Source organism: Ursus maritimus, unplaced genomic scaffold (genome assembly GCF_017311325.1).
Source record: "Ursus maritimus isolate PB19 unplaced genomic scaffold, ASM1731132v1 scaffold_4, whole genome shotgun sequence".
NCBI classification, from domain to species: domain Eukaryota; kingdom Metazoa; phylum Chordata; class Mammalia; order Carnivora; family Ursidae; genus Ursus; species Ursus maritimus.
In genome coordinates, this window is record NW_024426552.1 from 2,292,255 (window position 1) to 2,304,797 (window position 12,543).

General features: G+C 46.5%; 1 protein-coding gene across 2 annotated transcripts in view; it reads right to left on the reverse strand.

The window, feature by feature from the left end:
* The window catches only part of TRAPPC10 (trafficking protein particle complex subunit 10), an 83,905-nt gene that overhangs the window by 8,952 nt on the left and 62,410 nt on the right, over positions 1-12,543 (reverse strand). The window contains exons 14-19 of one of the 2 annotated variants that reach the window (XM_040621850.1): positions 11,927-12,441; positions 10,961-11,102; positions 9,827-9,985; positions 8,803-8,909; positions 2,109-2,209; positions 612-738 (exon numbers count right to left, since the gene is read on the reverse strand). In XM_040621850.1, coding sequence (XP_040477784.1) covers positions 612-738; positions 2,109-2,209; positions 8,803-8,909; positions 9,827-9,985; positions 10,961-11,102; positions 11,927-12,441 — 1,151 coding nt within the window. Of the gene's footprint in view, positions 1-611; positions 739-2,108; positions 2,210-8,802; positions 9,033-9,826; positions 9,986-10,960; positions 11,103-11,926; positions 12,442-12,543 lie in introns of both variants that reach the window. The other variant, XM_040621848.1, reaches the window with a different exon arrangement.

Here is a 12,543-nt window from a genome sequence, read left to right on the forward strand (position 1 = left end):
GCCCCAGCCCCGACCGGGGCCCACCTGCCCGCCTTGCCCTGAGAAGACTGGACCAAGTTGGTCAAAAGGTTTTCATCTTTTGGGGCGCCTGGGTACACATGACAAATGAGTATTTGGAACAGGAAGGTCAGCACTAGCCAGGCAGCGTGAACGAGAGTAGGACTCCTTTACAAAGCTGAGTTGACTCAGCTTTTCTTCCTTGGGCGCGCACAGTGCTTAGGCCCAGGCGGAACGGGGTTTTCGCGTCCCTGCAATCAACATGAAGCTCAGGGACGAGCCTGTAGTTACACAAACCAGTGGCACAGTGGGACCAGTCTGACTCTTCTACAAATACAAGTAGCATTCTATCTCCTAATCCGTCCACATGCCACGCAGTGCCCATCATAAACGCAAGCACGCACATTGCAGCCACACAGCTGCGGTTTCCGAGCACTCGGGGACGTGCTCGCGCTGTTCGCTCAGCGCTGGGGAGGCCAGCTGCCGTGGGGCAAGGCTCCCTCTGCAAACACAACGTGTTCTCATCAGAACCTTCTGGCCACTCCAGCGTCACACTCCTGCTCGCACTCTGTTTTCTGCTGAGGGCCTTCTGCTCGATTCTGGAGAAGGGCTACCTGCGGGGACTTGGCGTTCAGCGGTACCAGCTGCAGGTCAGCACCACTGCCGGGATCTGCCAGGTTGCCGTCGGACAGCTGAAAGTCAAGTTCTGACAAATTCTGGACACACACCTGAATGTATTTCCTAAAGCAGAAAAACAAAAATACGCTTTTGAAACTTAAGAACTTTATTAACATGTTTTGGTTAAGGAGACCCTCTCTGGGGAACCGAAAGTGACACGGCAAAGTAAGAACCAGTCGCTACCTGGATTTCTACTTCCGGTCTTGCACGGGAAAGCGCCCCCCGAAACCAAATCTTCCCAAGCAAGCTACTTCTGAGGAAAAATGGATCAAAGAACGCTCTGTCTCTGACTCAGCGTTAGTACATGATCATAACTGGCTCGCAGCAGGTGAGGACGGAGAGAGTGACTGCTGCTTCCGGAGAGACTAAGCACAGGGTTCCCGTCCGTCCCTGTCACATAGGAAGGAGTCTGAAAGAAAGCACCCCAACTTCTGTTTAGAAGTGCTGGTGTCTTTAGCCATTAATACGTGCAGTCCCCTCCCTGGAACAGGAAGGGCAAGAAAGCAGCTGCTAGTGTAACGTTCCTCTCTAAATACAGTGCTGACATTTTGGTGACCAATTTATGCAAGTATCATCAACCGATGAAAGCGAAAGGAATTCTACAGTGAAAGGCCACACTCGGCCCCGAGCCCAGGGGCCCTGGCGCACACCATCACCGACGGCGGGACAAGCAGACACTGCGTCCCAATGCTGACGGAAGCAGCACAGGGCTCCCTCCACCTCCAAGCTGTCTCGCCCAAAGGCTGAGTCAGAATCCGGTGCAGCTTCTAGAACAGTGAGTGCTGCTCAACAGGAGGCAGTTCTGCCCCTGCGGGCGACATCATGCAACATCTCCAGATATATTTTTGGTTGTCACAGTGAGGGGTGGGGAGGATGCGGAGTGCCACTGACATAAAATGGGGGAGCCAGGGGTGCTGCTAAACACCCTACAATGTGCAGGACAGCCCCCTGCCCCAAACAAGGAGCTCGCAGACCCAAAGCGTCAGCAGTGCTGAAGCTGAAAATCCCCACCCCAGAGGTAACCAGCAGCTGGCAGAGAACTAGTTACACAAACCCACAAGAATGCGAACAGTCAAATTCAGAATGGTGGGCCTTCTTTCTAAGGAAAACTGAACCAAGTTCAGCAATGGGTCACTGGCTTGCAAACAGGAGGAGGGATGAAAAAGGATCTAGTCATCAAACGGGGACTCGGTTTGGATCCCACACCCTACAAACCAACTGCACACGGTCAAATTTGAGACCGCTGGGGACACCTGACTGTGGACGGGCTGTTGCGGAGCAGCAGGGGACCACTGAGAATATGCGCAAGTGGACGACAGCATCACGGCTGCATAAGAAAGCACACTCCACGTCACTGAGGCCACGCTCTGAGCAGCAAGGGCCTGCACTCAGGACGGCGTGGCCCAGGAGCAGGGCCCAGAGCCCGCCTTTACCGTGTCCCAGCTGACAGAAGCGAGTGTGTGGTCCGGAAGGGCACGCTGAAGGTCAGAGCGATGACGGTGGAGTAGATGGACCACGGGCAGTCAATGGACACCTGAGGAGAAACACAGGGATGTGCCTTCAGACACCTCGCCCGACCACAGCCACCACCGCATCATCCACCCAGGTCAGCAGTGGCTGCCGATTTCCTAGGTGGGGGATGGTCTTCCACTTCTTATTTAGAACGCAAACCCCCATTAATCACATGCACCAAAAAAGGAGAAACATAAAGCTACATACGCAGACAAGAAAAATAGACATGGAAGTGGCCGGACAGCCACGAGACACCAGAATGGTCTCAGAAGCTCGGGAGCAGATGCCTCGGCCAGCACCCCCAGCCCGCCTTGAGCTTCCCACACCGACATGGCCTCCACGCCAGACGTGTTTTCTAACACTGCAGGAGGTGGTGACAAGATGCTTTTAGTCGCTCTGTCACGATGACGTGAGCAATCATTAATTATTACAAAATTAAAGGAGTCATCCAAACCCTGCACACGACAACGAACAGGTAAGAAAACAGCGAGGAGTCTGGGCTGGAGTGTGGGCCAAGCTACTGACTCCCTAAGGGCACAGGCCACGCCTCCAGCTTCCTTCCGTGACTGTTGGCCTTTTCTCCTACTGTTTTTGTGCATGCGTGTCTTTTTTTTTTAATGATTCAACTTATTTAAACTATAAACAAAAACAAGCAAACAACAAAAAAACCCAGTTCGCCCTTTTCTCCTAGCCCCCACCCCCACCCCCACCCCTGCCTTGGGCACGGACCAGTCTACTCTGTATCTATGAGCTTGATTTTAGTTCTTTTAGATTCCACGTGTAAGAGAGATCAAATTGTGTTTGTCTTTCTCTGACTTACTTCACTTAGCATAATGCTCTCCAGGTCCATCCGTATTGCTGCAAATGGCAAGACTTCCTTCTTTTTTATGGTGAATAATATTCCATTGTGCACACAATGTTTTCAGAGCCATTCATCCAACCATGACCACTTAGGTGGTTTCCGTGACTTGGCTGTTGCAAATGATGCTGCAGTGAACAGGGGGCGCAGACCGCTTTTCAAGTAACCGTTTTCACTTTCTTTGGGTAAATACCTAGTAGTGAGATTGCTGGGCCGTAGGGGAGCTCTGTTTTTAAGGTTCCGAGGACCCTCCATACTGTTTTCCAGAGTGGCTGCACCGGTCCACATTCCACCAACAGGGCACAAGGGTTCCCCTTTTTCTACATCTTTGCCAACCTGCCTAGTGATGTCAAACATCTGTCTTTTCTGGAAAAATAGTCAGATCTTCTGCACATGCTTTAATCAGACTGTGGGGGATTTTGCTATTGAATTATAGGAGTCCTTTATACATTTTGGGTATTAACACCTTGTCAAATACACGATTTGCAAGTATTTCCTCCCATTCCGTAGGTTGTCTTTTCATTTTGTTGATGGTCTCCTTTGCTGTGCAGAAGCTTTTTAGGTTGATGTAGTCCCAATAGTTTATTTTTGCTTTTGTTGTCAGATCCATAAAATCATTGCCAAGACCAGAATCAAGGAGCTTACCACCTAAGTTTTCTTCTAGGAACTGTATGGTTTCAGGTCTTAACTTCTAGCTTTTAATCCATTTTGAGTTAATGTTTTTTGGACAGTTTAAGACAAGGGTCCACTTCATTCTTTTGCATGTGGCTGTCCAGTTTTCCCAACACCATTTATTTGAAGACACTGTCCTTTCTCCATTGACACATTCCTGGCTCCTTTGTCATAAATTAATTGATCAAATATATGTGGGTTTATTTCTGGGCTCTGTATTCTGTTCCATTAATCTGTGTATCTGCTTTTATGCCGTTACCATAGTGTTCATGACACAGTTTGAAGTCAGGGAGCATGATGCCTCCAGCTTTGCTCTTTCTCAAGACTGCTTTGGATATTTCGGGTCTATTATGGCTTCATACACATTTTAGGATTATTTGTTCTATTTCTATGAAAAATGCCGTTGGAATTTTGATAGGGATTACACTAGATCTATATATTGCTGGGTAGTATGGACATTTTAACAATATTAAATCTTTCAATCCATGAACATAGAATATCTTTCCATGTATTTGTGTCTTCTTCAATTTCTTTCATTAATGTCTTACAGTTTTATATACATGTCTTTCACCTCCTTGGTTAAATTTATTCCTGGGTATTTTATTCTTTTTGATGCAGTTGTAAATGAGATTGCTTGATTTCTCTTTCTGATAGTTAATTATTAGAATACAGAAACACAAAAGATTTCTACATATTTATTTTGTACCCTGCAACCTTACTGAATTTTATTCTAACTTTAATGATGAAGTCTTTAGGACTTTATATATATAATATTATGTCATCTGCAAACAGTGACACTTTACTTCTCTCCTTCCAATTAGGATGCCTTTTATTTCTTTTTCTTGCCTAACTGCTCTGGCAAGAACTTCCAGTACTATGCTGAATAAGAGTGACAAGAGTGGTCATCCTTATCTTGTTCCTGGTCTTAGAGCAAAGGCTTTCAGCTTTTTACCATTAAGCATGATGTTAGCTGTGGGCTTGTCATATATGGCCTTTATTATGTTGAGGTACGTTCCCTCTATATCCACTTTGTTGAGAGTTTTTATCAAAGGATACTGAATTTGGCCAAATGCTTTTCCTAAGTCTACTGAGATGACCATATGATTTTCACCCTTCACTTTGCTACGGGGGCGTATCACAGTGATTGGTGCACCATCCCTGCATCCCTGAAATAAAGCCCATTTGATCATGCGTATCATCCTTTTAGTGTATTGTTAAATTTGGTTTCCTAAGATGCTGCTGAAGATTTTTGCACATATGTTCATCAGAGATACTGGGCCTGTAATGTTCTCTTCTTGAGGCATCCTCTTCTGGTTTTGGTACCAGGCTAACACTGGCCTCACAGAATGAGTTTGGAAGAGCTCCCTCCTCCTCTGTTCTTTGGAAGAGTCTGAGAGGAACTAGTATTAATCAATTCTTCTTTGAACATTGGATAGAATTCACCAGTGAAGCCATCTGGTCCTTGTTTGTTGGGAGGTTTCTGACTACTGATTCAATCTTCTTACCAGTAATCAGTCTGTTCAGATTTTCTATTTTATCATGATTCACTCTTGGTAGGTTGTATGTTCCTAGGAATTTATCCATTTCTTCTAGGTAGTTCAGTTTGTTGGCATACAGTCGTCCATAGTAGTCTCTTACGATCCTTCGTATTTCTGTAGTGTCAGCTGTAACACCTCCTCTTTCATTTCTGATTTGAGTCCTCTTTTTATCTTGGTGAGTCTAGCAAAAGGTTTTTCAATTTTATCTTTTAGAAGGACCAGCTCTTGGTTTCACTGATCATTTCTGTTGTTTTTTAGTCGAATTCATTTATTTCTGTTGTGATGTTATTTCCTTCCTTCTACTAACTTTGGACTTCATTTGTTCTTTTTCTAGTTCCTTAAGGTGTTAAATGAGATTGTTTGAGACTTTTCCTCTTTCTTGAAGTAGGCCTATATTGCTATGAACTTTCCTCTTAGAACTGCTTTTGCTGCATCTCATAAATTTAAGTATATTACATTTCCATTTTCATTTGTCTCAAGGTATGCTTTGATTTCTCTTGACTTCTTCTTTTGGGCAATTGGTTGTTCAGTAGCATGTGGTTTAATCCCCACATATTTGTGAATTTTCCAGTTTTCTTCATATGATTCATCTCTAGTTTCATATTGTTGGAGTCAGAAAAGATGCATGATTTTTTCCAACCCTCTTAAATTTGTTAAGACTTGTTTTGTGGCCTAATATAAAATCTATCCTGGAGAAATATGCACTTGAAAAGAATGCGTACTCTGCTGCTTTTTGATGAATGTTCTGTAAATATCTGTTAAGTCCATCTGGTCTAATGTGTCATTTAAGACCAGTGTTTCCTTACTGATTTTCTGTCTGGATGATCTATCCATTGATATAAATGTGGTATTAAAATCCTCTCTTATTGTATTTGCTATTTCTCCCTTTAGGTCTGCTAATACTTGCTTTACATATTTAAGTGTTCCTGTGTTGGGTGCATAAAAATCGCCATGTTATCTTCTTGTGCGACTGACCCCACTATCATTATGTTACACTCTTCTTTGTCTCTCATTACAGTCTTTGTTTTAAAGTCTATTTTGTCTGATAAAAGTATAGCTGCTCCACATTTCTTTTGGTTCCTTTAGGTTTTGGTTTCACTCTAGTCTGTGTGTGCCCTTATGTTGGAAGTCTCTTAAAAGCAGCATATAGATGGGTCTTGATTTTTTTACCCATTCAACCACTCCCTGTCTTTTGATTGGAGAATTTGGTTCACTTACATTTAAAGTAATTATTGATAGGCATGTGCTTGTTGCCATTTTTGTTAATTGTTTCCCGATGGTTTTTGTAGCTCCTCTCTGTTCCTTTCCTCTTCTCTGCTTTCTTCCGTTGTGGTTCGATGACTTTCCTTGGTGGTATGCTTATATTTCTTTATCTTTTGTATGTTTGCTGTGGGTTTTTGCTTTGTGGATACCACGAGGCTTACACATAACAACTTACGCTTATAACAGTCTATTTTAAGTTGATAATAACTTAAGTTTCTAAAGCTCAACATTTTTACTCTCTCTCGCCCCCACATTTGATACTTTTGATATCACACTTTACATCTTTTTATCTGTGTATTCCTTAATTATTGTGACGATAGTTATTTTTACCACCTATGTCTTTTAACCTTCAACCTAGCTTTAGAAGTGCTTAACTCACTACTTTTACTATATATTTACCTTTCCAGTGAGATTTATTCTTTTACATGTGTTCTCGTGAACACCCTTTCTTTTCAGCTTAAAGAAGTCCCCATAACATTTCTTAAAAGTCTGCGTTAGTGGTGATGAACTCCCTCTGCTTTTGTTTCTCCAGAAAACACTTTATCTCCCCCTCACTTCCGAATGATCGCTTTGCCACATAGAGTATCTTGGTTAGAGAGTTTCCTTTCAGCACTTTGAATATATTGCGCCACCCTCTCTGGCCTGCAAAGTTTCTGCTGAAAAACCTGCTGATAGACTTGGGGGGGGGGGTTCCTTGTATGTAATTAGCTGTTTTTCTCTTACTGCTGTTTCGTTTTTTTTTTTTAAACCTCCTTCCCCCCACCCCACCCCCAACTCTTGCTGCTTTTAAGATTCTCTCCTGGTCTTTAATTTTTGACATGTAATTATAGTGCATCTTGCTGTGGGTCTCTCCGGGCTCCTCTTATTCGAAACTCTCTGGGCTTCTTGAGAAGCTTCTGGATGCCTGTTTCCTTCCCAGATAAGGGAAGTTTTCAGCCATTACTTCTTCAAGGAGATTTCCGACCTTTTCTCTCTCTCTCTTCTCCTTCTGGAAACCCCATGATCCAAATATTAGTCTGTTTGCTGTTGTCCTATAAGCCCCTAAACTATCTTCACTTTTTTCCTTCTTTTTTCTTTTTGCTGCTCTGATTGAGTCCCACTGCCTTGACTTCGAGCTGCCTGATCCCTTCTTCTGCTTTGTCTAGGCTGTACTTCAGTCGGCTGTTGTATTCTTCACTCGGCGACTTCTATCTGGTACATTCTTCTATTTCCCATCTCCGTGGAATTTCTGTGCTCATCCATTTTCTCTCCCGTTCGGCAAGCATCTTCATGAGCGTTACTCTAAACTCCTTATCAGGTAAATTTCTTGTCTCCATTTCACTAAGATTTTTTTCCCCTGAGGTTTTACCTTGTTCTTCCATTGCTAGAACATGTTGCTCTGTATCTTCGCTCTGCTGGACTCTGTGTCTATACAGTAGACAGCACAACCACCTCTCCCAGTCTTACAGCAGCAGCCTGAGATAGATGAGCCTCATCATTCAATCCAGTCCGATTCTGGGTTGTTGCTCAAACCTTTGTGCTGTCCAAGGACCTACTGTATTTTTAATACCTCTAGCAGTTGAGGGGTGTGCCAAGACTTGTCCTTATCTTAGAAGGGAGGATCTCAGCACCTAGATTCAGGGCAACTGGAAGCCAGACTCACAAGCAGCAGCTTTTTAAATAGGCAAATATGTACTGTTCTGTGGGACCATGAGTGTACAGTTCTACATCTGGGTTAAAAAGCTCTCAGAACTGACACTTGTGTTACAAGACATGGACACACCTGAATAAGCACAAAGGTAGCGACACATTCCTCGAGCTGAAGGACTGTGGCTCTGGAACCAAAGTCATGGATCTCTCAAATAACTGTCAATGAACACCAACATCAAAGCATAAAATGATAGAAATTCCTCTTTGCCAAGTTTGATGTGACGTTTCAGTGGACAGAAACCAAAGCACACCAAGACACAGAACTCACCCTAGCCTATTCACAGAGACAAATGGACTACAGACCCGAACTTACCTCCCCATTCTAAGCAAACACTCTCTTACAATAAACTGTCCTCCTCTCCTGAGTTGGTATAGAAAACTTAGAGCCTGTTTGTCTTTGTCCTTATAAGACGTAGCCTCTATCTAAGAAGGGGTGATTTAAAGATCTCAATGCTAAACCCAGCAAGAGGATGTGGGTCAGGAATGGGAAATCTGCCACTTCAGCGCAAGTCATCTCTTAAGTACTGTGTTTTGGAACAAGCACAACAGGCAGAGGCTGTGAGCACAGACGGAGCACTTCCAGCCCCTCCTTACTTTATGGTCTGTGGTGGCCATGCAGTGGCCTGCTTTCTGTGTGTCCTTATGCTTCCTGTGGGGCTCTGTCACCCCCAGCATGCTGCTCTCTCCTCCAGTTACTGGAGCTGAAGGTAAAGAGAGAACTTCCAGTTCAAATTCAATCATGTGGTACGCAGGAGCAGCAGGCAGACTGATGCTTGTGACCTTGTCAGATGACTGAACCCGGAGCGACACATCAGAAGCCTTTTCTAGGAAAGACAGAAAAAGTCACTTCTAACACATTCCCTGTGTTTCCTCATTCCTTTCTCTTCTAGTAGGTGACAGGCCCAGCAGTGTAGTTCCAGCCCAACTCCCACTGCTCCTACGCACCTGCAAAAGTGTATCTATGAAGGATTAAGGTGGGAGGGCAGAGGCAGGAAAATGAGGAACAAAACCTTCTAAGACGGTAATACTGTCTTAGCCGGCTGGTGGTAGACCAGAAACAGTCCCCGTGCTACATCTGAAGACAGAAAAGGGACACTTGCCACGTGGCCCACCATATACTGTGTGTTTCCCTGTATGACGTGCTTCCATTCCATTCCCCTAGCAGACCAGCTCCCACCAAGAAGGGGAGCAGCATCCTTCCCTCTCCATACCTCATGCCTGGGGACCAGGGGAGACAAGACTTTTCTAAGGCTTCTGACCAGTGACTAAAAAGGTTGATTTGCTTTTACTTTTTGGTGAGGGCTTGGGGAGGTAGAAGGAGATTGGAAGCTGGCAAGGCATCCTCTTGGAGCAGGGGCCCAGTCCACGATGCTGCATTATAAGCCCTTAGCAAGGTCAGCCCTGCCTGGCCACCAAGCATACCCATGGCTGTCTATTCATCCCAAATACAATGTCCCGCCCAAGGTCAGGGTCCCAGCCCACCTACAGGCAGGACATTGCCATGAAAGAGCTGCAGGGAGAAGTGGTCCTCAGACATGGCCGGGACCACAGGCGCCTTACAGCTCACGGTGCGGGACAATGGCAAGAGTCCACCTTCACCAGGTGACCGCCACCTCACCTCTTGTGTTGGAGTAGATCACTGCTCTGTTCTCTGCATGACACAGGATGAGCATGGCTTCTGCATTGCTGAGCTGGAGGCTGTCCCCGTTTTTTACTGTATAATGGCCAGTAGTGACCGTGAACTTTACCTTCTGAGGAATACCAGCCAAAAGGCTATCTGAAGGGAAAAAGACAGCAATCACCATCACAATCAATCGATGGAGGGCCTAGTGTGAGGTTAAAAGGGTGCTCTGCGTCTTCTGTTAAAGTGGATTTGTTCCCTGTAAATACTCCCCGTCCCACCCTCCACCCTCACTTTTCATCTCGATCACATGGATGCAGAGTTGAGGGGGACCCTGCCAGGAATAAGAGAATTCGAGTCTTATCAGCACTGAAGACAGGCTCACAGCGGCAAGCATGTCTACGAAGGTCCCAAAATTCACCTGCCGATAAGTTAGTAAGAGAGAAGCAGATAAAGACGCGAAAGAACAGACTAATGAAATCGAATGTACTATTCGTGCTATTCAGAATTGTTTCTAGCCTTTTCAGTTTAAGCCTTCAGGACCTTTGGTTCAGAACCCGCTGGGCAGAAGGTGAGGTTACTGCTATCCCCTAGACGGGAATGGAGGGTGGAGATGGGCTGAGCTGCCCAAGAGTCCCACGCCAGGACAGGCAGAAGGAAGAAGGCAAGAGATCGGGACCCGGGAGGAGGCGGGGACAGATGACAGGGATGGGAAGGCATAGGCAAGAACGGGAGAGAGGGGCCACGGACGGGAGCAGGGGCAGGAGCACGGCCGGCCGGTCCCCAGTGTGGCTCAGTGCGTCCCAGGCCCTCAGAGCAGTAGCACCCAGCCCTCCTCATGAGGGGTCCTCTGGCAGGACCCTCTGCGAGACTGTCCAGCATCTGAGGGCCTTTCCTGGTGGCCGTGGGAGACTTCTAAAATCAGAAAAGGAGGCAGTACAGAGAGAATAAATAGAAAAAAACGCTTTCCTTGATTTTTTCCCAAATGGAAGAAAGGAGCCTAATTAATACATCCTGTTCAGCCTGAACAACTGAGAAATTCACTCCCTGGTGTCCTAACCAAGTGCCACGTGGTCCTGCGCCACGTGGAACCACCGCGAACCCGGCGCGGCCCGGCGGCGGCCCACTCACCGGCCAGCGGCTCCACGCGCAGCTGCGGCTCCTGCGAGTACACGTCGTACTGCGCCGGCGGGTAGAGGTGGGGAAGGACGAACCACACCGGGCCCAGCGAGGCACACAGCTGCCGCAGCGTGTATGTTCCGGGCTCCCTGGCCTAGAGTCAAAGTTGAGCGTTCAGAAAGTCACCCGCACTGCTGTACGGAGCTTCCCAGGGGAAGGCTGAGCCACCATCTCGGGGAAATGCCCGTCTCTCCCACACTCGGCAGCCTGTCCTGCAGCTCTGCGCTGCCCCTTCAGCATGCGGGCTGTTCACGCGAGCCCTCAGAGCCTCTCGGTCGATGATTTCTAAGTAACTCGTGCTTAAATCTGCCTTTCTGCTTCTAGGAATGGATTTGCAATTTAACACACTTCATTTGTGGCATTCTCTTCTGAAAGGTGCTTAATGGAACCTTCAGCATGAGAGCTGAGACCTGCTCTGAGCCTCGACTAAGAACACACGTGACCACACCTGTACTTGGCATTGGCCGAGTCCTCCTCGGTCAGCGGGACGCACAGGTCGTGCTGCCTTAGGAAAGATTCGTATCAAGCAGGTTCGGAGCCGCTGCTTTGATACCCATGAAGCCAACAAAAGGAAAACAAAGTTTAACGCAGAACTGGACCATCTTCTTTGAAATGTCATTTCAACAAATGAGAGTATATTTTAGTACAAAGGGAAAAAACTCTAAATCTAGTGAGAGCAAAAATAATTGCCCATGTTAAGAATTTCTTTCAAAATTTATCAGCTGAGGTAACATCGTGTAAGTATCAAAGGTTTTTAAAAATATCAGTCTATTTTTCTCTAAGGATATAAACAAGACCTAGGGTAACTTACACCCAGAGGCCTCTACCAGATTCTCAGCACACCGCCGCCACCAGTTCCGGCGAGCTCGAAACCCTTCCCTAGCATCTTTAAAGTCAGCTGCCCGTGCCGCCACATACCTGCGTCCTGAACGTTATCCTGTTAGCCCCCGGTTCCAGAGTCACGTCGCTACATCTCAGCATGTGGGCCCCGTCCTCCAGAGCCACGCCCGAGGGTGTTTCCAGAGAAGTGCTGCTCTCCTGCCTTCTCAGCAGCATGTGGACATTTTTGCATATAATCCCTGTTGTGTTCAAGGAATTATCAGAGGGACTTCTCTCGAACATCTCATACAACTCCAGCGCTGGTAAGTTGTTCTGGGATGTGGGGAAAGGCGAGGTCTCCACTGGAAAGTTAATAATCCCATTGGATGTCTTGTGCTTGGTAAGCCACTCGGCAGTCTTCCGATAGTTGTTTTTCTCGATGCTGAAGTGGACACTGATGGCAATCTGCTCCACACGGACGGGGACGGGCATCTGGCTGCACACGGTTATGTCCACGGACAAAACACCGCCCACATGGACCACAGCGTTGGAAGGGGTAAAATGGAGATCTCTCAGTTGTGCAAAACAATGCAGAGGGAGTACTATCTTGTGACCTGTAAACGCACATCACCACCAGTTACTGGCCAAGTCTCACTCTAGACCACCTACGGGCAGCAGGGCCTTGGTCACCCCGGGGCTGCGGGGGCACGTGCAAC